The following is a 23,588-nucleotide window of genomic DNA, read 5'->3' on the forward strand; positions in this document are numbered from 1 at the left end:
CACACACACACACACACAAACACACACACAGCTGACACCATTAAAACAGGTAGCTTCTCGGAGTTAGCATGCTTACCAGGGAGTCCCACAGATACAATGTATAGGTTTCTTATAGTTGATGTTCATTTGTTTTTATAAATGCCTTTAATTTTTGTGAATGAAGTCATAATTTAAAATTTCTGGGGGAACACAGAGAACAGAGTCTTCCTTGGAGGCTACAGAACCCTTTGACATGGATTAGCTAACTACACATCAGAAAACATTCTGGAAGTCTTGTTTTTGCATATGTGGGATATTTTTAAAAAGAAGGGCCAAAAGCTGGGCATGGAGGCACATACCTGCAATCCTAGTGACTCATGAAGGAAGAGGATTGCAAGTTTGAGGTCAGCCTCAGCAACTTAATATGACCCTATCCCAAAATAAAAAATAAAAAGGGATGGGGTTGTAGCTCAGGGGTTAAGTAACCTGTACAAAAAAAAAAAAAGCCCCCCAAAACTCTGGCTGAAGTGAAATATTCACATAAGGTTATCTCAACCTTTTGACCATTTGATCTTATGTTTTTCTATCCTACCAAATCCAAAATATCAGACATTCTCTATACATTGTTGGGATCACTGACACTCAATATGGTTTCCCTGAAAGCTCTCACACATTTTTGGCACTAAAATAAATAAATAAATAAACAAACAAATAAGATTAAGTATAGTTTTGCCAAAAGAAAAAGAAAATCACTCTCAGAAATGATTTTCAATCTGCGAGGGAGCAGGCCTGACTCCTTATCTGGGTGGGACTGCAAAGGCCAAAGCCCAGCTCCTCAGCCTCCTTGCACAAGCTGAGCGCCAGACTCCAGAAGCAGCTCCCTCCGGGGTTCTTCCAACAGCGTTCCTTCCAGGAAGCTTGGCTCTAAAGGAAAACAAAAGTGGGGACATCCTGGTGGGCTCTTGGAAGGAGATGTGGTGGGTGTCAGGAATCTGGACGCTGGTGACCATTTTCCACAGTCAGTTCATGTGATTGATTCACTCCTCGCACAGGCATTTTCACTAACCGCCACACGCCAAGGCAGGGCGATGACACACTGTATGGGGTTGAGCCATATGAAATTGCTGTTTGCTTCTCCCAGTTGGATCAAACTGCATTAAATTCGTTTTTCCTTTCCTTTTGCTTATTTATGTGGATGGCCAGCTAAATGTGGCCACAGGGTCCAGGCAGGTTCCCTGGCTTGTCTGCCAGGAACAGAGTGGCGACTCTAGCAGGACTACCCATCGCCCGTGGGTAGCTGACTCCAGGGGAGAGAAGCGGTAAGGGATGCCTCTGCAGCTTTGAAACTTACTTTTTGTGTTGGGATTACTTCCATTTCCTTAGCCAGCACCGACTGTCTTTGCTGCCTTGGATTGAAATGGAAAAATGAACTAATTTTAGGAACCCGTGAGCCCAGTTTGGTTGCTTCCTAGTCTTCCCAGCAGTGCACGCCAATGCTCAGCCTTCCTTTCCAGTTGTCCAGGGCTTTTTAGCCAATTCGGCCATCTCTGAAAGCATGCTGGAGTTCTTTCTTGAACGGTTTGCTTGACAGGAATATTTGGTCTTGTCTCTCACTGGGGTTGTTTGGTGCCAATTTATTTGAAAGAAACATTAAGAGATATGGAGAACTAGCACCACGTCTGGGAGAAAGTGAGAAGTGAAAATTCTATCTTGGAACTCCTGAGAGAAGTTTGGATCACAACATGGCCTACTTATCTAAAAACGCACTCTGATTTTTTTAAAAATAATTTTTTAGTTGTAGATGAATACAATACCTTTATTTATTTATTTACTTCTATGTGGTGCTGAGGATCAAACCCAGTGTCTCCCAAATGCTAGGCAAGCACTCTACACTGAGACACAAACCCAGCCCTAAAAACTACTGATTTAATGCAACTGTACAACTCTTTTATACATTTGTTACCTTGACGATTGTCATAACAAGGTTAATATGTGAAGGCTACAGCAAAGACTTACCCACCCAAGATAGGAAGTTTGGGAGCTAAAACTATTCAGAGCTTTAATTTCAAAGGGTCTGTTTCAATCCCCCACCTTTAGTTCACCCCTTTATCTTGAGGAAATTGGGGTGCATTTTATAGGTAAGACACAGTAATGCTGCCAGGCGTGGTGGTGCATGCCTGGAATCCAAGCTACTCAGGAGGCTGGGGTGGGAGGATCGCAAGTTCAAGGCCAGCATGGACAACTTAGCAAGACCCTGTCTCAAAATAAAAAATTTTAAAAAGGGTTGGGAGTGAAGCTAAGTAGTGGAGTGCCCCAGGGTTCAATTCCCAGTGCCACCAAAAACAAACTAGTATGCTAAACCACCTAGTTAAAGGGTTTTCCTTAGTGTCACTAAGTTTTTCTCCTGATGGTATCAAATCCATCCCATAATCAGTCCTGCTAAATAACCCAATTGTCATTTGCAATGGAGTCCAGATCTGCCCAAGCCCCTCCCGAAACGGGTCAGACACCACTTTCCACCATACATGTAATTCTGTAGTATTTTATCACTTTATATAGGATAAACCTTCCTTTTTGGGGGGGTGGGGGTAGAGGGTACCAGGGATTGGACTCAGGGGCACTCAACCACTGAGCCACATCCCTAGCCTTAGTTTGTATTTTATTTAGAGACAGGGTCTCATTGATTGCTTAGCGCCTTGCCGTTGCTCTGAACTGGGATCCTCCTGCCTCAACCTTCTGAGCTGCTGGGATTACAGGCACCCGGCAGGATGAAGCCTTTCTTTTGAGCAGTGTCTCCTATACAGAGGAAATGTGGGGCCTGCTGTGTCTGGCCTGGAGGGGAGGGGCAGAGGCCTTTGGAGGGCAACTCCCAAGCGCACAACGAAGGTGATTTCCCTTGGACCCTTTTTTTTAATATGCCACTGGAGCAAACTCCACCCCAAGTTCAGCTGTAAGTACATTCACACACATGGATATGAAATTAAAAGATTTAATGACATTATTTATGTTTAACAAATAGCTCAGAAAACAAAACCTGATACCTTTAAGCTCTCAGGCCAAAGGAGATACGTCATATCCCTTCTCCATTTCAACTAGGAGAATTTAATTAAAATAAAATTATTCGATTTTAGTTTAATCTAGTACCAAATGCAGATAATACAGGGAACAATAAAAAAATATATAACCAAGGTCCTGGCACACATTCTATGAGATAAGCTTTTTTAAACGATTATTTTTACTCATCTATAGTTACCAAACCAACCCATTGGTGAATGGGCCTACCATTTTAGCCCAAGTAAAATTCACACAGTGGCTAGTGAGATAAGACCAAGATTCTCAACCTCAGCACTGGTGCATCTGGGGCCAGGTCATTCTTTTTTATGGGGACTGTCCTGCGCACTGCAGGGTGTTGAGCAGCATCCCATTAGATGCCCGCAGTACCTCTAGTTGAGAACTGCAGGGTCAGACAGAGAGTCTACAACCAGCACCAACTGAATAAGTTGTGAGGCGCAACCTGTGCCAGCTTCACCAACCCAGAATGAAGCCTGGAGGACAGACTAGAAGGGGTCAGAGAGGAGGAGGTACATGGAGTACCACTGAGTCTTACCCACCTTGAACTACACTCCAGTTCAACTCAAGGCTCAAGAAGGAAACCTGGCTTACAAAGGTAAAGAACCCGGGAAGAGATGGGCCTACCGACTTGACTGTGTTACACAGAGGGTGGGCTGGGCCAGGAGGAGATCCTCTCTACTGGCTCTGGGCCTTTGCATGTCCTGACCCCTCACTCCATCGCAGTCACTTCTCTTCCTACTCCAACTGGCTCATCTTACCCTTCAGGTCTCAGCTTCATGTCACTTCCTCCTGGAAAGGTTCTGGTTCCTTTCCCCAGGGCCCACCTGCTCTGGATGGCCCACTTAGTGGCACCTGGCATCCACACTTCTCCAGGCGCAATACTTATCACCTACTGCACATGTCCCCTGTATATGTAAATGAACTCAGCAGGTTTAGTTTTCTGTTTGATACTCCCATGACTCCACGAGGACAGGGACCCTGCCCTAGCAAATGTCACACTCTCCCCAGAACCTGTCAAGACACCCGATACATGGAAGATGGCTCCTCCCAAATGTTTGCTGAAATGACAAAAGATATCACTTTTCACTGAAGGGCAAGGGAGGGCCAATAAGTGAGGCTCATGACAATGGAATTAAGCACGTGGTCACCGTGGCCAACAGAGCCATCAATGTGTAAGCTCACTTATTTCTGCAAAGGTGACAAGACTAGAGAGTACCAGGCAGAAGCAAATCCCAAACGACGATATGGAAAACGTGCGGGTCTCTGCTTTTAGCCACATAGATTTGGAGTGTTCACCAGTCTCTTACTGTGATACTTCTTTTGGACAGATGTTTTGTATCCTGAACCAAATCACATACCTGCCAATGTGTCGATGACATTTACCAATGACAGCTGACCACTAAACCAGCGTTATAAGGAGCGATCGTTTACATATCAATGGGGAGTACCACGGGGAGAGCGAGGGCCAACCAGGACCCCTCGAGAAATGGATCATGTCTGTATTCAGAAGGCACATGCCACAGTCGCCCCGTGGGCAGCAGGCCAACTGCTGACATCTGTTCTGTGTAGTGTCCCTCACCATTGCCAGCTTCCAACAGCAAGAACACAGAGACATTTCCATCTAACTTTTGTATGAAGAATTTAATTATCTATACACGTAACTAATTCAAAAGGTTGTATTACAGTTGTTAAAGCCGCAGGTTTATATATTTATATATTTTACATTCATATCGTGAAAATACTGCAGCGCAGGCGGACGAGGAGGAGCTGTCCTCGTCCTCTGCACCGTGCAAGTGGAGGACTCCACACAACCGCCAGCACAGAGCCTCTCGAGACGTGAACACAGAAGAGACAACGTGTTACAGAGTCATTAACAGGACAGCTGGGTTGTGCTTGAGCCCCCCACCCCACCTCTGTGCTGTCAGCAACTGGCGTTTTTATTGAGAGCTTTCAACGAGTGTTTAAGAGACAAACATGGCTTCAGCTACAGCATGGCTAACACATGAATGACCATGAGCTCCAATTCATATTAATCTGTAGAAATTCCACAGTCTAGTTAAAAAATGTAAACATTGGAAATTAATTGCAGGGAGACTTCTACACATTCTTTCTTGTCAGGAAAATTACTTGTTCAAAATGTGTCATTCCAACAAAAGTAATTGGAATAAAAACTTCATGTAACAGAGACTAGAGAGACTATAGACACTGTGGATTGGTATGAAAACACACAAAATTAAAAACCCCAAACAAAACACCAACTCAACCAGATAAATCTGAGACCAAACAAAAACATAGGTGCTTTCTCATGTGGCTACAAGGTCACTGTGCAAAATAAAATTAATGCAATGTGGTTAGATATCATACAAGAGCGTTTGCCATGGGGAGAACTCATTTCTTATGTACAGGATGGATTACATGCGCAACGAGTACATCTGATACACACGAGCACAAAACACCTTCTTTTTAATTGGGCTCACTCTACACATCTTCAAAACATACACTGAACTCCTCTGTACTGCTACGGTAGGGGGGAAAAAACCCCAAACTACACAATTTAGTTGGTAACACTGGACAAAATGAAAAATACAAGTCTCAGATTTATGGACATTTGGAACAATTTTTAATAGCACATGCAGCATTCCTTGATAGTGGGTCTTTTTGCAAAACCAAAATAGCAAAGAAATGATTGATTGATTGATTTTTATTAAAAGGCTAAAATATATATACTTAAAAATAATCTTAAAACTATTGAAAGCACCTGTGCAAAGGTGGGGGAAGTCAATTTGAGTAACTAGGAAAGCCACAAAAGGACCCACTACCCTGTGTATTTTTGTAATTTTTGCTTCTGTCTCTGCAAGTAATAACTCAAACATTGCGATCACATGCAACTACGGTAAAATGAGGTAAACTGCTCTGCAGTGAGTTCTTCTACTCAGAAGGCAGTAGGTGATCATGCTGGAAGTCACATGATCAAGGCTGCATCTCCCATCATCCCTCTGGGCAGTGATATGGGATAGTGGGTCTCTTTGAGGACTTTCAAGCCTGAGGGGGGGATGGACAACATATGATTCCTAGAAAAAGGAGGAAAACAACACATAAGCAAAACAAAACAATGAGCAAAATTCAAGCTAGGAAAATGAGTTGGGCATGTCAACAGCATGGTGCCAAATGATTTAAAAAAAAATAGGAAAAAGGGGGAGGGAAGGGAGGGGACATGCTACAGAAGGAATGAAAATTTAAAACAAAAACAAAACAACCCCACGAGATAAAGTTTTGCATTACAGAAGGTCTTCAAAGAGACGGTTGTGAATGCAGCAGTGGTCTAGCTTTAAGTTCTGCAAACCAAGCTCAGCAGAATCAGAGCAATGCTGCATGTTTCACTGGAAGGTACCAGAGAGGAGAGGAACAGAGCCACCAGGGCACTTACATTGCTGGCTTGGGTCCATGTCTGTGGTCAGCTTCACATAGTTGGATGGGAAGAGCCCCACTTGTCCATTGACTTCCCCTTTCCACCAGTCGGGGTCCTCCTTGTTGAGGACGTTGATGATCTGGCCCTTGCTGAAGGCCAGCTCGTCGTCATTCTGCGCAGTGTAATCGTACATCCCGATCACCTGGCACACTGCAGAAGACAGGGCTGGGTGAGCAGCTGCACACCCTCCCTGGCACATGTGTGAGGGGCTACTTGTGGCCAGCAGACATTTTCACAGATTATTTTTGCCCTTTCAAAAGAAGGTACTGTGAGCCGGGCATGGCAGCACACCCCTGTAATCCCAGTGGCTCGAGAGGCTGAGACAGGAGGATTGTGAGTTCAAAGCCAGCCTCAACAAAAAGCGAGGTGCTGAACAACTCAGTGAGACCCTGTCTCTAAATAAAATACAAAACAGGGCTGGGGTTGTGGCTCAGTGTTTGAGTGCCCTTGAGTTCAATCCCCGGTACCAAAAAAAAAAAAAAAAAGAGCGAACAGTGAAGTGGAAGTGCCCCAAGGGGCTTTTCATGGTGCAGGCAATAGAGGAAGATGAAGGATCAAAACTAAGACAACAGCAAAATTTTCACACTACGCCCTTGGTTTGTACATCTTCCTCTTTTTTGGGTTTACTTGTCAGCAGAAAATTTAGAGTGATAACCGGGTCTCTGGCTTTGGACGTGGTGGAGCTCCTTCTAATGCTGACTAGAGGACACTTGCCAGCTTCCGCTGTATGGGACAGCTGGGGACTGTGGGACTCCACTGTCACTTTTACTTCTTTCTCTCTGTCATTTCCTGTGTGTGTGTTACTGCAGATGGAACCCAGGGCTTCATGCAAGTAGACAAGTGCTCTTCCACTGAGGCACATCCCAGCTCCTTCCCTTTTTTTTTTTTAAAGGTGAAAGGCAATTATTATCTGACCTTCAAAAACTTCCAAATCTTAGTGTAAAGTAAAATTGGGTGTTTTAAAAAATTTTTCTGCTTTATCTTTGTGTCTCAAAGAAATTTTCACATGTCAACAATTTTTCTCCTTTTCTCTCAAATCTACAGGAAGTTAAATTATTTTCATTCTCTGCCATCTTGACACTTTGGAGAAGTCTGCACCGTTGGGTCACAGTCTCCAATTAATCTTTCATAGCCATCTTTGTATAGGTTCAGGGTTTTCAACCCTCCAGTTAGCTAAATTAATCACCTCAACAGATAAATTCAGTGGGTTCCAATCTACCTGATGAAGGGGGCTGCACACTGACAATAGGGGGCACCAGATTTCCCCAGGGGACAGTGGATACAGCTGGTACTATACCCCTCTGCCTACACAGGTCTCTGTTTGAGGAAAGAGGCCCAGCTGGGGTCAGGACTCAGGAAGTTTACCAATCCTTCAATTTCTTGCAAAGGCTGCCAAATTTTAATCTTATTTCACTAAAGACACCATGTAGACATTTAACCACAAGGTAATGGAACAAAAATTTCATGTTTCCCACAAATGCCACCTAAGAACTGGTGTCTAAAAGACCTAAAGCAGCAATTTGCTCCCTACTCTCACCTCTCTCAAATGTTACTGAAGCATCTAATTTAGTCCTTTAGATCAGAAAATAGTCAACCGGGTCAACTGCAGTGCTGTCCTTTTTAGTTCTCTAGGAAAGCCTGCACAACATCCTGCCCATTCAGCGAGGCCCCCTCTGTTCACAGTAAATGTCACAGGGAGTTATTTCAGTCTTCTGTGAACACACTGCAACCAACAGATCCTCGTGGCCTCCAGCTCCATCTCCTGACCCTATCTAGACCCCAGCCATTTATTTTTAGGAGCCCCTCTCTGCGGCCTCATCCACTAGTCCAAATCTCAATTTAAATAGCTGGAAGGAAATCAAGAGAAAAATCTGGCTTTAATGCCACAGCATTCATGACTCCTTCAGGAGAAGAGTTCCAACAAGGGCTCTGTTGTGCCCAGCACAGTCAAGCTACTTAGATATTAGTCCTTTTGAAAAGCATTCTGTATCACATTAGCTGGGGGTCAGTTCCAGAAGTACAAGAAGTGCTTAATGCACATGTGAAAAACAATTTAAAATACTTAATGAGAAGGCTGCGTGGGAGAACTGAAGTGACACGCATGCAGGTCATTTTTCAATGAGACTGAGAACTCCTTACCTGCCGGCAATGCCGCTGACTTGGGCAGCTCTGTCGGAGTGATTTTGCTTGTCCCAGGGCTTAGAAGTTTGACATAATTAGCTGGGAACCAGCCTATCTGGCGTTTCTTCCCACGTGCCTGGTAAGAAAATAATTGGATCAAAAACTTATAAATGTTCATCTTCTGTTATGATACAATTTGCTTTGTAGCAGAACACTTATGCAAAGTTTATATAGAACTGAAATACAAATGGCATAAACAGTAGAATCTATGGATTACCATGACATAAAAATAAGATGTTGTTGTGAAAATTCAAACAGTCACAGCCATTGGTCAGCAAAGCCTGAAATGGCTTTAAAAGGACTGGATCCTGTGGATTTAAAATTCAGAATATTCTGTGGTGTGTCTAAGACAGAAAACTAGTTAGTACTTAGCTACTAATTTCAGATAATGTGGAGATTATAGTTAATCCCAACATTACATTTGGGTTTTAGGGATAAAAACAATGATGGCCATCAAAACACACTAAGTGCTTTTTATGAGCTCTGCCAAGCATCTTATATCCATTTATTCACATAGTTCCAAAGGGACAATGCTATTATCATTCCCAAGTTCAAGGAAGAAAGTGAGCTTGGAAAAGGTATATGACAGTCCAAAGGCTAGGGGTTGGTAAGTGGTAAGCCAAGAGTTACATGCCTGCACTCTTTGTAATAATACACCCTAAGATGCAAAAAGATGTAGATGCAGGACCCACAGATCACAAGAAGTCTCAACTTCACACTGTTTTCAAAACACTATCAGGCTACAGCCACATTTTCACTGTCACTCTTTTCTCCATTGCTCAATCTGATTCAATACAAATTCCATCTACTGAGTGCTTACATTTGAGATAATTGTCGGAAAGAGTTCACACATGACATGAAGAGCTTATAATTGGTGAGCCAAAGCTTGCAATTGCAATACAGTTCCACGTAAACAGACAGACACCCACCCAGGCTATCTCTAGAAACAAGGCCCTGATGAAAGCAGTTGCCTTTGAGGACAGGGGGTTTAAAGGGAGAGATCTGAATCCCTTTTAGTAACTTCTGAAATTTAAACCACATGAATAATACCTATTCCCAAAACAAGGAAATAAAACTAAGAGAAAAACTTCTATCACCCTACTTCTGCCCTCCCATCCGCCAACTTATTAAGGATATCTCTGGGTTACTTTTTTTTTTGGTACTGGGGATTGAACCCAGGGGTGCTTAATCACTGAGCTTCTACCCTTTTTTAATATTTTATTTTGAGACAGAGTCTCGCTGAATTGTTTAGGGCCTTGCTGTTGCTGAGGCTGGCTTTAAACTTGTAATTCTTCTGCCTCAGCCTCCCACGCCGCTGGGATTACAGGCCTGTACCACTGTGCCTGGCCCTCTGAGTTATTTTCAGGGTGTACATTTGGTTTCACCCTCCTTGTGTCTGACAGTCTCCATGCCCCTGGCTCAAAGACTAAAGCATTTACTTTCATGGTAAATCTGCCCAACATTTCAAAAAAAAAAAAAGTTTACACAATTGCACGTTTATCTATCTACAACTGCAATGAATTCTCTTTGTCCCCACCTCTGCAATTCTACAAAAGCAGAAAACAGAGCCTGTTGATAATTTCTTCATTTGTCAATCCAGGCCAAGAGGGACTCTGTAAAGCACCAGAAGCTATCCTGGGCATGGGAATCCATTTTACAGAGGGTTCCAAGAACCACCAAAACTCTCTTTGAGCAAGGTGTTAGGAGATAAGCACTAAAAATGTGCTGCCTTTATAAAGAGCTGGTTGCCTACACATGGAAATAACTACGGGAAAGCTAAGAAACATACCAACGTCATCTGTGGAACACCAGGGTGAAGCTAGCAGGGGACCATTCCCAAATTCAGGGGAAAGGAGGCAGTGCTTCTGGCTGAGATGGCCCAGAAAGCCTCTAGAGGAAGTGGGCTTTGGCTAACTCTTGAGAAATCAGAGGGGGTCAACCCCTTAGGGAGGAATGTTAGGAGCCAAGGCAGCTAAGTACAAGAGCCCGATGTTGGTGGTTTTAAACAAATTGTCCAATAAGTCTGGAATGGTTGCTAAAGAGTGTAAGGTGGCACAGGGAAGAAGGGGCACAACAGGAAGTCTCCACAGGCAGGCTGAAGGGGAAAGGCAATGGGAGCCACTGAGTCTTCAGAGAAGGAAAGGAACATGTAGATGGCAAGGCCAGTGGTAACGGTCTCCCTGGCATGAGCAAGCCCTCTCCTCTCCCTGCCCAGTGCAAAAACAGGCACATTACAAAGCAGAGTGGATTTCCAGGACTCCAAAGGTCAGATCCCTCAGCCAGGAAGCTGTATCTAGCAAGCGCTTCTGGACAGGGTTTTTATGGCTGCTCACCAGCGACCTCCCAGGGAACTTTCACCACTAGGCACACTCCCGGCTACCATGCCTTCTCTTCTAATGGACAGTCTTTAGTCCAGAGGGAACAGTATGTCCAGCTCACCACAGTATGGATCTTCCCCTACTCAGCCAGGGTTGGTCTGGACAGAACAGTGAGCAGAGGACTTTCTTCAAGTCCTCCTTCCTTCCTGAGCCACATGCCTCCCATTTGGGCTGCTCTAATCCCTGCTCTTCAGTACCTGTTGAGGTGCCCTCCACAGCCAGCACCCTGTAAGCAAACTTTCTCTTTCCCTCCCCCATCTTGGCTATCTGCAGAGTCCTGCTCAGGGCCAGATGAAAGGCACAGATGTGACAACCAGCCCACAGCACACCAGTGGACACCTGAGGATCACTGCAAGCTCCTTCCTTAGGACAGTAGGGTTCTCATAAAAGGGATTCTAGAAACTACTTGTTCACATGCTTGGCAAGTACTGAGGCCCCAGTGTCATGCAGCAGGCCTCAAGATTGACTCCATAAAGGAAGATCTCAGTGTACCTTACCACACATATCCCTTCTGCACAAAGGCCAGAAGGCTAATTGGGAAACTTTCCCTTTGGCAGGTCCCTAAGGGCTGCCCATGTGGGTAAGCCAGGGAGGACGCTGTCCTTTACACTATGCTATGAAGCAAGATGGACCTTGGGTCGCCAAGGCTGGTCTTCACTTTCGTAGTGGAGGAGGTTGCGTGTAGGAGGCAAACACTTCCTGTTCAACAGTCAGCAGACTTATCTGTCAAGTACAGCTGTCCTTAAGTATCTGGGAGGAGGAGAGTGGTTCCAAGACCTCTCCAGATTCCAAAATCCAAGGATACTCAAGTTTCTTATATACAATGACATATATTTTCATATAACCTGTGCACAACCTCCTATATATTTTAAACCATCTGTAGATTACTTATAACACTGAATACAATGTAAATGCTCTCGGTTTAGAGAATGACAAGAAAAAAAAAGTCTTCTCATTTTCAATACAGATACAAATTTTTCTCAATTTCAGTCCATGGTTGGTTGAATCTGTGGATGTGAAGCCCATGGCTACAGCCATGTAATTTTGCTATAGAAGTAAATTTTTAAAGCAACTTTTTATTTAGAAATAATTTCAAGTCCTTTGTGTATAGACCAAGGAGAGGGATAGTTGGGTCAAATGGTGGTTCCATTCCCAATTTTCCAAGAAATCTCCATACTGTTTTCCATATTGGATGCACCAATTTGCAGTCCCACCAGCAGTATGAGTGTGCCTTTTCCCCCACATCCTCACCAACACTTATTGTTGATCGTCTTCATAATAGCTGCCATTCTGACTGGAGTGAGATGAAATATTAGAGTAGTTTTGATTTGCATTTCTCTAATTGCTAGAGATGATGAACATCTTTTCATATATTTGTTGACTGATTGTATGCATATCATCTTCTGAGAAGTGTCTGTTCAGGTCCTTGGGCCATTTATTGATTGGGTTTTTTTTTTGGGGGGGGGGTTGGTGCTTATCTTTTTGAGTTCTTTATATACCCTAGAGATTAGTACTCTATCTCACTATTAGTGCTCTATCCTCAGTCTATACCCAAAGGACTTAAAAATAGCATACTACAGGGACACAGCCACATCAATGTTTATAAAAGCACAATTCACAATAGCTAAATTGTGGAACCCACCTAGATGCCCTTCAAAAGATGAATGAATAAAAAAAAAAAAGTGACATATATACACAATGGAATATTACTCAGCAATAAAAGAGAATAAAATCATGGCACTTGCAGGTAAAGAAGATAATGCTAAGTTAAGTTAGCCAATCCTAAAAAACCAAATGCCGAATGTTTTCTCTGATATAAAAGGAGGCTGATTCATAGTGGGTAGGGAGGGGAAGCATGGGAGGAATAGGCGAACTTTAGATAGGGCAGAGGGGTGGGAAGGGAAGGGAGAGGGCAGGGGGTTAGAAATGATGGTGGAATGTGATAGACATTATTATCCAAAGTACATGTATGAAGACACAAATTGGTATGAATATACTATGTATACAACATATGAAAAATTGTGCTCTATATATGTAATAAGAACTGTAATGCATCCTGCTGTCATATATAAATAAAAAAATTAATTTAAAAACTGGAAAAAAAGAAATAATTTCAAACTAACAGAAAAGCAGCAAGAACAAGAAAAGTATATAACACCCTTTACTTAGATTCACCTGTTATTAACATTTTATCCCATCTGTTTCATTATTTGCACATTCTCTCTCCCTCCCCCCATATCCTCTTCACCGTAATTTCTTTTTCAGAATTACCTGATTACAATTTGCTTACATTATGGCTGGTTACCCCTAAATAATTCGATGGGTATTTACTAAAAATAGGAATAGTCTCTCATAGGACCATAGTATGGTTTTCAATTTTAGTAAATTGGTATAATAATTTTATCTAAGCCAGGCTCAATGATGCCTATCTACAACCATAGTTACTCAGGCAGTTGAGACAGTATGATCAGAAGTTTAAGGCCAACCTAAGCAACTTAGTGAGACCCTGTCTCAAAAATAAAAGGGTCGGGATGTATCTCAGTGGTACAGTGTCCTGGGTTTCATCCCCAGTACCAAAAAGAAAATTTTTTATCCAACCTGGTGTCCACATCCCAGTTTTGTCCATTATCGCAGTAACATCCTTAAGAGCATGTTTTTGTCTCACGTGGGATCAAGTCAGATATTGCCATCAGCAGTCATGTCTCTTTTATCTCCTTTCTATGAGTTTTGTCATTGACGTCTTTGAAGAATACAGCCTCTCCCTGCCCCCTTAATTGGATATTCCTTATTCTGAGTTTATTTAATGCTTCTGCATGATTAGACTCAGTTGATGCACTCCTAGCCACAATAGTATGTGACACTGTCTTTTTCAGGTAGCATGTTTGGATGAATATTACGTCAATTTGTCCTCACTGGTGAAGATCACTTTAATCACTTGATTAGAGTGGTAACTTAGTTCTCAATGGTAACTTAATTACTGTGCAAATTATATGTGGTCTCTCTGTGGGAGTCACTCAAAGACCATAAGCAATTTCTATCCTTACTAAAAACTTCCCCTTAGGTTTGGCATCTAATGACGATTCTATTAATCTTTACAATGCTGATGTGACAGAAACCCTTTTAAAACTATTATTTCCTCTTGAAAGACTTAAAGAGGTTTCTGGAATGGCAACATGAATAACAAGCTATAAGAATAACAACAACGCCACCACAAACACACAAACTAAAAACAGCACGATGTACAGATGTGGCTTTATATAAAAAGGAACCTGCTACTGCAACGTGCTTCCTGAAACGACTGATGAGATGCTCCACTTTAGGATGCCAGGACCTCAAGGACAGCTCTACCTAGGCATCTGTCATCCTATGAATTCTCACTGTACTAACAGTGAATCGAGTGATTTGAACTTGGAAACTGATTGGATGAAATTTATTTATTTATTTATTTTTGGTACCAGGGATTGAACATGGGGTGCTTAACCACTGAGCCATATCCCCAGCTTTTTTTGTTTTGTTCTGAAACAGGGTCTTGCCAAGTTGCTGAAGCAGGCTTTGAATTTGAAATCCTCTTGCCTCAGCCTCCCAAGTTGTTGGGATTATAGGTAGGCGCACAGGGCCTGAAAGGATAAATTTTAAAATGAATTCCTAGTTTTTAGAATTCAGACATTGCTACTGGCTGGCTGAAGCTTAGGAACCAGATTCAGATAAAGTGGTATTTCTCATTATTCAAATGCAAGATTTAGGCAGTGATTGGTTCTTTGTACTTTGCAATAAAATACTGCCCCCATCTTGTATATTCAAACAAATTAGAATTTTAAATAAATAGAAAAAAAAAAAAACTAACTTGCAGCTCTCCTTCCCACCATCCACCTGGGTTCTTTTTTCGAATCAAAATTAGCTGACCAGGGGCCAAGGTAAGTTGCTCAGGACCAGTGGCGGTATATGAAGCAATAACTTGAGCAATTTCTGAAAAACAAGATCAAACATTGCAGCATACTGTTAAGAGTCAGGATATGGAAACACTAAGAAATCACAGCCACCTCCCATAGTCTCAGATCAGCATCGTCAAAACCAGCATATGTGGCTGATTTTCTACTGGATGAGGGAGACTGAATCCCTCCCCACTGTAGCCCCTTCCCCTAGCTATAGGGCAAATGCAGCGTTCAAGGGGCTTGGCCAATCCTTCTGTTGGGCTGTCTTCTGTTACTCCCTCATTGTCTCAGAACTTACCAGTTCCTGCCATGAAGCCTGCTCCTGCCCACAGCCCCTCTTTAGCTTCCCAAACACCTGATACCAAGGGTTGGGCCTCACTCACCCACCCCACCCACCAGTGCTCAGTGAATAGAGGAAGTGTTCCCTCTGCCAAATACTTAGAGAAATTCTATTTTCCTCAAAAACCATCGGAAGCCTGGTAGCATCGAATTTCTATGTTGTGGCTTCAGACTCTCCCTCCTACCAACAAGACCATTTTCTTTATGGCTCACATTTGGGGGTGATCCCTGAACTGGTATGAATCATAGCAATGCAAGTTTACGTCTTTTTATGTCAAGTTAAAGGAAGGACCTGGAATTAAGAAGGGAATTTAATTAAAAAAAAAAAAAACAATAATTCAACATAGAAAAAAATGCAAACAATTCTGTACATTTCCTGAATATTAGAAATCCCACAGAAAAAAATTCCAGCAGGACCAGCCCAGGCACTGAAAAGCAAATTTCTGCTAGCACCAAGGTCAAGTATGAAAAGACAGACTCCTGCTCTGATGAATTCTAGCACATTTACAGCCACAGCTTCCTGAACTTCTAGAAGCAATCAGAACAAACTGCTCTATTCCTCTACTCTCACTCTCGGTCATAATGGTTCCTAAAAGAACAGGGCAGAGCAAGGAAGGATAGAAGGAAGATGAAGTAGAGAAAGATGAAAAGATAAAGGCCCCCTACTCTGATATGATCTCCTACTTTTCCACTAACTCCAGGGAAGGAATAAGATTGCAGCACTTCAGCCACCTGCCACTGCCCTGTTCTACAATCCAAGGTTGACGACTATGACAGGAGCACCAACCTGTCATGGGGCAGCCCTGGCCTGCCAGATGCTTCAGAGAACTCAGGGAAGTCCAGAGTCACCTTCCAGACAGTTTGGCTCTGCCTGAGAGCTCTTGCCCAGAACTACACGGGGATGAGGACTCTCCTGCAATGTGCCAAGGACAAGCTCTGGACTCCAACAGTTTTCAGTCTGGAGAAAGTCCCAGTTACTATCCTACTTGGCAACTGATATTTCTGCTCTTCAAAGGACCTGGCATATGAGTCAGCGGTCTACCCTGACATTCTCTGCTTCCTCTTGTGTCTCTGAGCAGCTTGCTAGTTCCAGTGTAAAGTTAAGTTCACCTGGGCATCACATATGAAACATCCGGACCCTTTGGAATGACAAACATTGAAAAGGTAGAAAGAAGACTCACAATTAAAGCAGAGATTTGGTCAGATGGCCCACTATCTGGAGTCTGTCTAGAAACCTAAACACCCTGAAACCCCTTCTTTTTCTGGCTGAGTAAGCCCATCTGATGTGAGCACCAGACGGACACACAAATTCCTCAGCACAGCAATGACTGTTTCAACCTATAATTTCCTAAGGATATGAAGACAAAAAAGCACAAATAACTTAGACCAGGAAGACAGGCCACACAAACCATATTATTTCACATTGCTTCCTTCTGCTCTCTTTCAAGCTACTATTTTTAGAACATGTGATTTTGTTTAAATAAACTAAAACTAAACATAGAGGTATGACTATAATTTTGAACCTCCAATGTCCACCTGAGGAAAACCACCCAATCAATAGCTTCTAAATTAACGGGACCTATAAGATGATAATATTTGCTGCTCCTCTGATTTTTGTGTCTTGGGTTTAAAGTGCTGTCAGAAAATGAAAAAGGGCCTCCCAAGCCTAACAAGAAGATAACTAAAAAGCAGTGAACTTCCAGTTTTACACCTCTTTGTATGGCAATCTTCTACCATTTTGCCTGAGTTATTTCTTCATAACCCAGGGGAACGTTCTGTCTGGTGATGTTCCCACTCCCCATGTATGAAGTAACAGTGAAACTTCATAACCATGTATATGTTATTAGTAGAGTCCAAGGAAAGAGCCTATTACAACCACTCTCAGGAAAGGTTTCTTGGTCTGTACTTTACTGCTGGCCCTAATAAACAAAGATTGGAAGCAGCTATCAATTATATTCATAACAATAAAACATAAGCATTAGGGAATGTAACTTACCAGGTTTTTTTCCTAAATTCCCTGTTTTTCCAGCAGTTCCAGAGCCCTTAAAACAGAGCAAAAGGTCTCATTTGCATGTTGAGGAGTATTGATCATGTAACTTAGAACACAATTAATGAACAAACCCATTTGAGACCCTAAATCCCCTTTTTCTTTCCAGGGAAAGCACTGTTTCACTTGACAAGAGCATTTGTATTAGGAATACCTGGGACAAAATAAGAACCTTAAAATGTATAGCTTTTACTCTTAAGAGAAGAAAAGAGCAAAGTATGTGGACTGTAAACCCCAGAGGGCTCAGGTATGGACCTGTGGTGTGGGCGTATCATACACCTGGGAAAATCCAATGGAAGGCTCCATGTCAGGAGGACTACTCCCCACACACTCAGCTGGTACTTTGTTTTCAAATGGTTATTAGGAAATATTTCACATACAAGAAGTTCAGAAACTCTAAGACATACCCATGAGCCTACCACCCATATTCAATACATTAAAATGTTGTGTTTTTCTACATTTGCTCCAGGTTTCCTTTTTAAAGAACTAAAATGGCACAGGGATGATGGAATCCTCCCTTTCCCCATTGCTGTTGGCAATGAGGGGGCTGCTGTCCTACATACTACATAGCCTTTCCTCCCAATTTCACACTGTCTGAACGCTGACACTTCTCTATCTGTGGTGGAAGCACGATCCACAGAAGCAGGCCATACTTCTTCCCACTATGTGTTCCAGAAGCACTTGAGGTGAAGTCCTCTCATGGATGCTCATGGACTTAAATTAATGACTACAACTACACACTATCAATCTTTACTGCTATTTGGGGGGGCTGCATATTAAATAAAGAAATGACAATGAAACAAGATTCCGAGTGACCAGTTACTTCTCCCATACAGGCTGATAATACACTCTCTATATTCTGTAACAAGAAAGAAATTAGCAATACCCAACCACAGAGTTCAAGGAGCTCCAATGTGCTGCTTCTGAGAAATACACCCAGTATCCTAGGTTGGGGTACACTCAGGAGGCCAGATTCTGTCCTGGCTGCATGTGTTTAAATGTGTTCCCAGGCCATATGTCCCAGAAGGATCTTCAGGACAGGACAACCCTTCCCCAGGCCAGTTTAAAGTTGTGTCTGGCTTTTAAGTTTGGTAAGATGCTTTGCTTGAACACTGAACTCTGTAACTAAGTAGGACAGAAGAGCTAACTTTTTAGTCCCTCCCCCCATTACTGAACAATATAGCTAAACATTTGTCTAAAATCTTTAGTACTGCCACTTCTTCTGTAGCTAATAGTTTATGAATATGGTTAATTAAACATAACAGGTTACCTTTAAAAAAGAGTTGCTTTTTTAAAAAATTTACTGATTTCATAAGGTTTTGTGAATAGAAAACTAATTTATTAAAATAAAATACAAGTAATGGCTTTTGTATATTTTTCAGTGTTGATGCAGATTATTTTTATTATAATGTTATTTAAATATGCATAACTCCTATGTAAATAGAACTTGGGTAAAGTCTAAATAAAGTTAATAAAGTCAAATTCAAATACAAGCCAAAATTGTTTTTGTATTTTAACTTATCCAAAAAGTAGTGTCACTTTAAGAGTTTTCATGGATAATAATGGAAATCAAATTTAGTTTTTAGCATTTCCCCCAGCCCTCTGAAATATCATCTGGATGATTCTTATTGGAACCAATTTGCTAGCCTAAAGAAGGGTTCAATTCTCCCTCTCTGATCTATGGGGTTCAACAGGCCAGCTGTCTTACAGGGGAAAATTATTTTCTTCCAGACTCTGCCAAATTTTCTAAGGGTGGGCAACTAATACAAATCCATCCACAGGAATTTCAGCAAGCTGCTCTCAGGACTACAGCAAGAAAAACAAAAAACAACAATAATGACACCCTTTAAAAAAAAAAAAGAAAAAACACACCAAACCCAATCACATAAAACTACTCCTAGCAACTGCAGGGAAGGTGAGAAGGCCAATGGCAAAACTACTGCATCAAGTCAGCTGCCCACAGGGCCTCTGGGAGTGCAGGGGCCTTCAGAAAAGCCCACAGACACTCTCTGGCACCTGAATGAGAGAGAGCAAGAGCTTTGTCCACTCACTTACACCCAAGAACGCAGCCTCTGAAAGTTCCCTGCCTGCCTTTCCTCTCAGTGCCTAGAAGTAGGAGAGAAAAAGAACTGTGCCCTGACAGCATGGGGTGCGGGGAGGGGAGAGGTAGCACCAGCCTGTTCCTCTTGGTATACTTATGTGGATCTGTTAAATTACTACATTTATATCCTGACACTCTCCACTGACTTGAACTTGGCCACTACAACAGGTTCCTGTACTCTGTGGTATCCCTCTTCATTAAACCTGTACTAAACTTTGATGACACATTTTATGCAATCAATTTTTTACAGTTCCATTTAACAACAATGACAGCCATTTCCAATTTATAAGGATAATAGTATTCCAAGAGAGTACCAACCTCTTAGATATTGTATTTCCCTACTATATAGACAAAAAACATAATTTTAAGAAACTTTCTACTGCCCTAATATTCAAGGGCCAAGTATCACCAGAATACTTGTTTACATGGTCAAAATAATGCTGTGGGATATCTAAAAATTAATGACCATGAAGAACAAATCAAAAAAGTTTACTCCAATGTCAATTACACACAGGAATAGAGGTTAATACTGAGCATTATAACCCACTGATGCTGACCAACCCCCTCGCTGCAGCCTCCACTTAGCCCCTGGAGTTTTGCTTGTGGGAAACCAATGTTTACTCCACAGCACCAAATGGAAAGGTCAGAGAGCTGCAGGTCACACTGTAGTTACTGTCACGTTCTAGAGTTTAGTAAAACCCAAAAGAATGTTCCAGTGTCAAACATCATGACTCCCGCAAAGAGAACCACCACACAGAAAGGGAGAGGAAACAGTTAATGTGGGTTTACCTCTGAATCTTTAAGCCTCACATAGTTAGAAGGGAAGACTCCGGACTTGTCGCCCACTGTTCCCGTCCACCAGTCACCATCTTTCTTGGTAACCAAAATCACATCCCCTTGCTGAAAGGTTAAATCTCCTTGCTCAGAACTCTCGTAAGTGTACATGGCAATAAATTCTGGTGGGGAGAAATATTGAGATACGGAGAGAGCTTGATTGTTTAAAGAAATCCCAGACAGCTTTGCAAAAGCAAATTATGAATCAGGAAATTAGGATAAGATTCATTCAAGAGAAAGGCTAATCACAGATAAAAATACAGAGCTGCAGAATACCCCTGGGCTCCAAATTCCCCAACTGCACACAAGAATTCAGTAACTGCAGACAAGGAGACAATTCCTGTGAAGACCCAGCCACAGGAACAAAGAACCAACTGCATGTCTACAAACACTGAATACCAAAAATCATCTAGGACTTAGGGTCATCATTTTTTTTTTTTTTAATGAAATGTTTTTTACATCCAATTTCAACTAACATTTACTGAGTATCTACAGGGTCAGATGCACTTACATGCAGGCTTCTGGGGTGCAAATATCTGTATTTCTGTTTTGAGAGTACTAATTCACAATTTTAGAAATTTTTAGAGTATATCCTTTATGTAAATTAAATAAGACACACTTTTCCTTATGTCCTATTGTACCATACGCAAAGATGGCAGGAAACTTTTAGACTATAAAATAAAAAAATACACATTACTTAGTTAAAAATGGGCATCTACTTGTCTTCCAAGTGCATACACAGGTAGAGTGAACTGGTGATAAGTGTGATGTCTACTCAACCCTGGAAAATAACTATTAAGTCTCTCCCAAAAAATTAAATGAAAACTCTTTTTTACTTTTATTACATTACATTCTAAATTACATTATAATGTAATTTAGTCTTAAAAATAAAAAAATAATATTCTTTAGTGTCTTGAATTGAAGGGTGTGCATTCCAAAAGCAATTTTTATCTTTTAATTATAAAGAGAACCCTGCATTGCTTTTATTGATTCTACTAAGACTTAGAACCAAGTCTTCTCTCAGACAGACTAGATACAAAATCCTAGATTAGCAGAAAAGATTTTACAGAAAGATACATATATTTCTTACTTTCACTTTTTCTTTATCTTATTCCAGCCCTTTGTATATTTTTTTAAAAGCAGAAACATTTACCCCAGAACATTTTTATAACAGATGATGTATGTTTCTCAAGAGAGTACCAGATGATATTTCTTAAATGCAGAGTTAATGATTAATAGGCAGAAATTTAGTACGGAAACCTCTATTGGTCAATTAAAATAGCCTCTGAGGGAGGGACTAACAAAAACTAAAACACACACAAAAATCAAAACCCCTTAACACTGTGCTAACATGAGTGGGCACCCCCTGAGAGTGCCAACAGGGGCCTCCTTCAGCTTTGAGGGTGACCTGAGCACTGTGCAGAGGCTAGGGGGTGACTCCTGGGGAGAGTGCTGAAACCCACAGCAGACACAGGGTCATCCAAACGTCCCTGGAAGACAGAGGACTCTTGTCTTAGCCCTCCAGTGCTGGTAACACAAATCTCCACAGTTAAAAAGAAAAAACTCACTTCCCACACAAGCAAATTATCGTTTGCACGCTTTAATAAGGGCATTCTCTTGTCACTGATACACTCATTTTTCTGATTTCTCAGTGTTCTCACTTTTCCCCTGTCATCTGGTCTCTGTTACCGTTCTTTAGTTCCTATTGTTGACCCCTTAATAGGATCCTGGGCAATCCATACTTTCCAGTGAATCCTCACCTAAAGTCACTATCTTTAAAATACACCAGAATTTTGAAGTAACTTTCAAAATGTTTAGAAAACTTCAGAAACATGACCTCTAGCTAAGCTTAATACTACAGTTCAAAATGAAAAGGAGGCTAGAGAGATAGAGGCTTCGGGTGCCCTGTGACACTGCTGCACAATGACAGTGAGCCCTGGGGACACTGTGGTGGATGCTTAGAGGGTGAGGTCCTCCTCAGTCACTCCCTTTCGTGAGACATCATCTAACAAGGGAACAGGCCAGTCCCAAGCTACTATTTTAAGAGCTACTCAAATATATAATCTATTTATCTGGTTTATTTACAGTTTACTTTAAATCAGAAGACATTCAGTGAAGTATTAACAGGGAGCTCATTAATATCCATCCATACCTTTTCTCAGAATTTCTAATGCTCTCCCACAAACCCTCCCTTCACAATGTCTGCAATCTTTCCTAATATTTCTAATCTTATTGATTTCAAACTAAGATCAGAATTTACCTCTATTCTCTTGCTTGACTTTAAGAAAAAGTGTGGTTCACTTGGTGAACTATTTAGCAAGGACTCAGGTGTTGAAGCTTCTGTACATGTCTGAAGACATGCATTCCTCTACATCTATTATCAGATGAGGAGGCTCACTGCTGTGAGTGGCTCTGGCAGCAATCAAGAAATGAAGCAAAAAGGGAATAAAAGCAGCATATGTTTGTTGAGTTTTTTTCTAAAAGCTTTATATTTTTTACTGCACAACCCTTGTAATAACTTCCTACCTCAAGGGATGGTTATTAGGTGTTATTATGCATGCTTCACAGATGAAGAAGCTAGGGTGTGACAGAAATCATAGGGTTACAACCTGGCAGAGCCAGGATACAAACTCCACATGCAGTGAGACCTGACCGGATGCAGCACACTGAAGTTTTTTTGGGGAGGGGTTAACATTTCTTTTTCACTATGCTGATTACCAATATTGTTTTTTTCTTTTTACATTTTCTGCTTAAATGTGCATTTTTGCCTTCTTCTAATAGTGGATTAAAAAAAGGCATTAAGATAATGAAAATGTATAAAGAGAACTATGCTAGTAATTGTTTTCATACTAGTACCAAAAACTGGGTACCATAAAATCCTAGATCTTTCTTTTTTTTATTTTTTGGTAATGATGAGGTTTTACAGTTATACCTATAAATTTTTTTAAAAATTACTTTTGAAATTCCTATTGATAAAGAAATGCTGGGGGACTGGGGGGTATAAATCAGTGGTAGAGTACTTGTCCAGCATGCACAAGGCCCTTGGTTCAATCCCCAGCACCACCAAAAAATAAAAAGAAGAACTGAGGAAGAAACGCTGTTACAGTGACTCTGAACTACTATCAAACCTTAATGTTTGCTGTCTCCATCAAAACAATTATGTTGATAATTGTATTTTTCATTAGGTAAAGTTTCTAGGAATGCAACAATCATATTACAGCAAACTAATCATATAATTTATTCCAGGAACCCACTG

General features: G+C 41.6%; 1 protein-coding gene across 2 annotated transcripts in view; it reads right to left on the reverse strand.

Annotated features, from left to right (window-relative positions):
* Itsn1 (intersectin 1) overlaps window positions 1-23,588 on the reverse strand; it is a 204,906-nt gene that overhangs the window by 37,559 nt on the left and 143,759 nt on the right. For both annotated transcript variants that reach the window (XM_027929297.2, XM_071615072.1), the window contains exons 24-28: window positions 20,288-20,454; window positions 17,347-17,392; window positions 14,924-15,045; window positions 8,660-8,777; window positions 6,479-6,670 (exon numbers count right to left, since the gene is read on the reverse strand). In XM_027929297.2, the coding sequence (XP_027785098.1) occupies window positions 6,479-6,670; window positions 8,660-8,777; window positions 14,924-15,045; window positions 17,347-17,392; window positions 20,288-20,454 (645 nt within the window). The remainder of the gene's footprint in view (window positions 1-6,478; window positions 6,671-8,659; window positions 8,778-14,923; window positions 15,046-17,346; window positions 17,393-20,287; window positions 20,455-23,588) is intronic.

Source organism: Marmota flaviventris, chromosome 8 (assembly GCF_047511675.1).
Source record: "Marmota flaviventris isolate mMarFla1 chromosome 8, mMarFla1.hap1, whole genome shotgun sequence".
Lineage (NCBI taxonomy): Eukaryota > Metazoa > Chordata > Mammalia > Rodentia > Sciuridae > Marmota > Marmota flaviventris.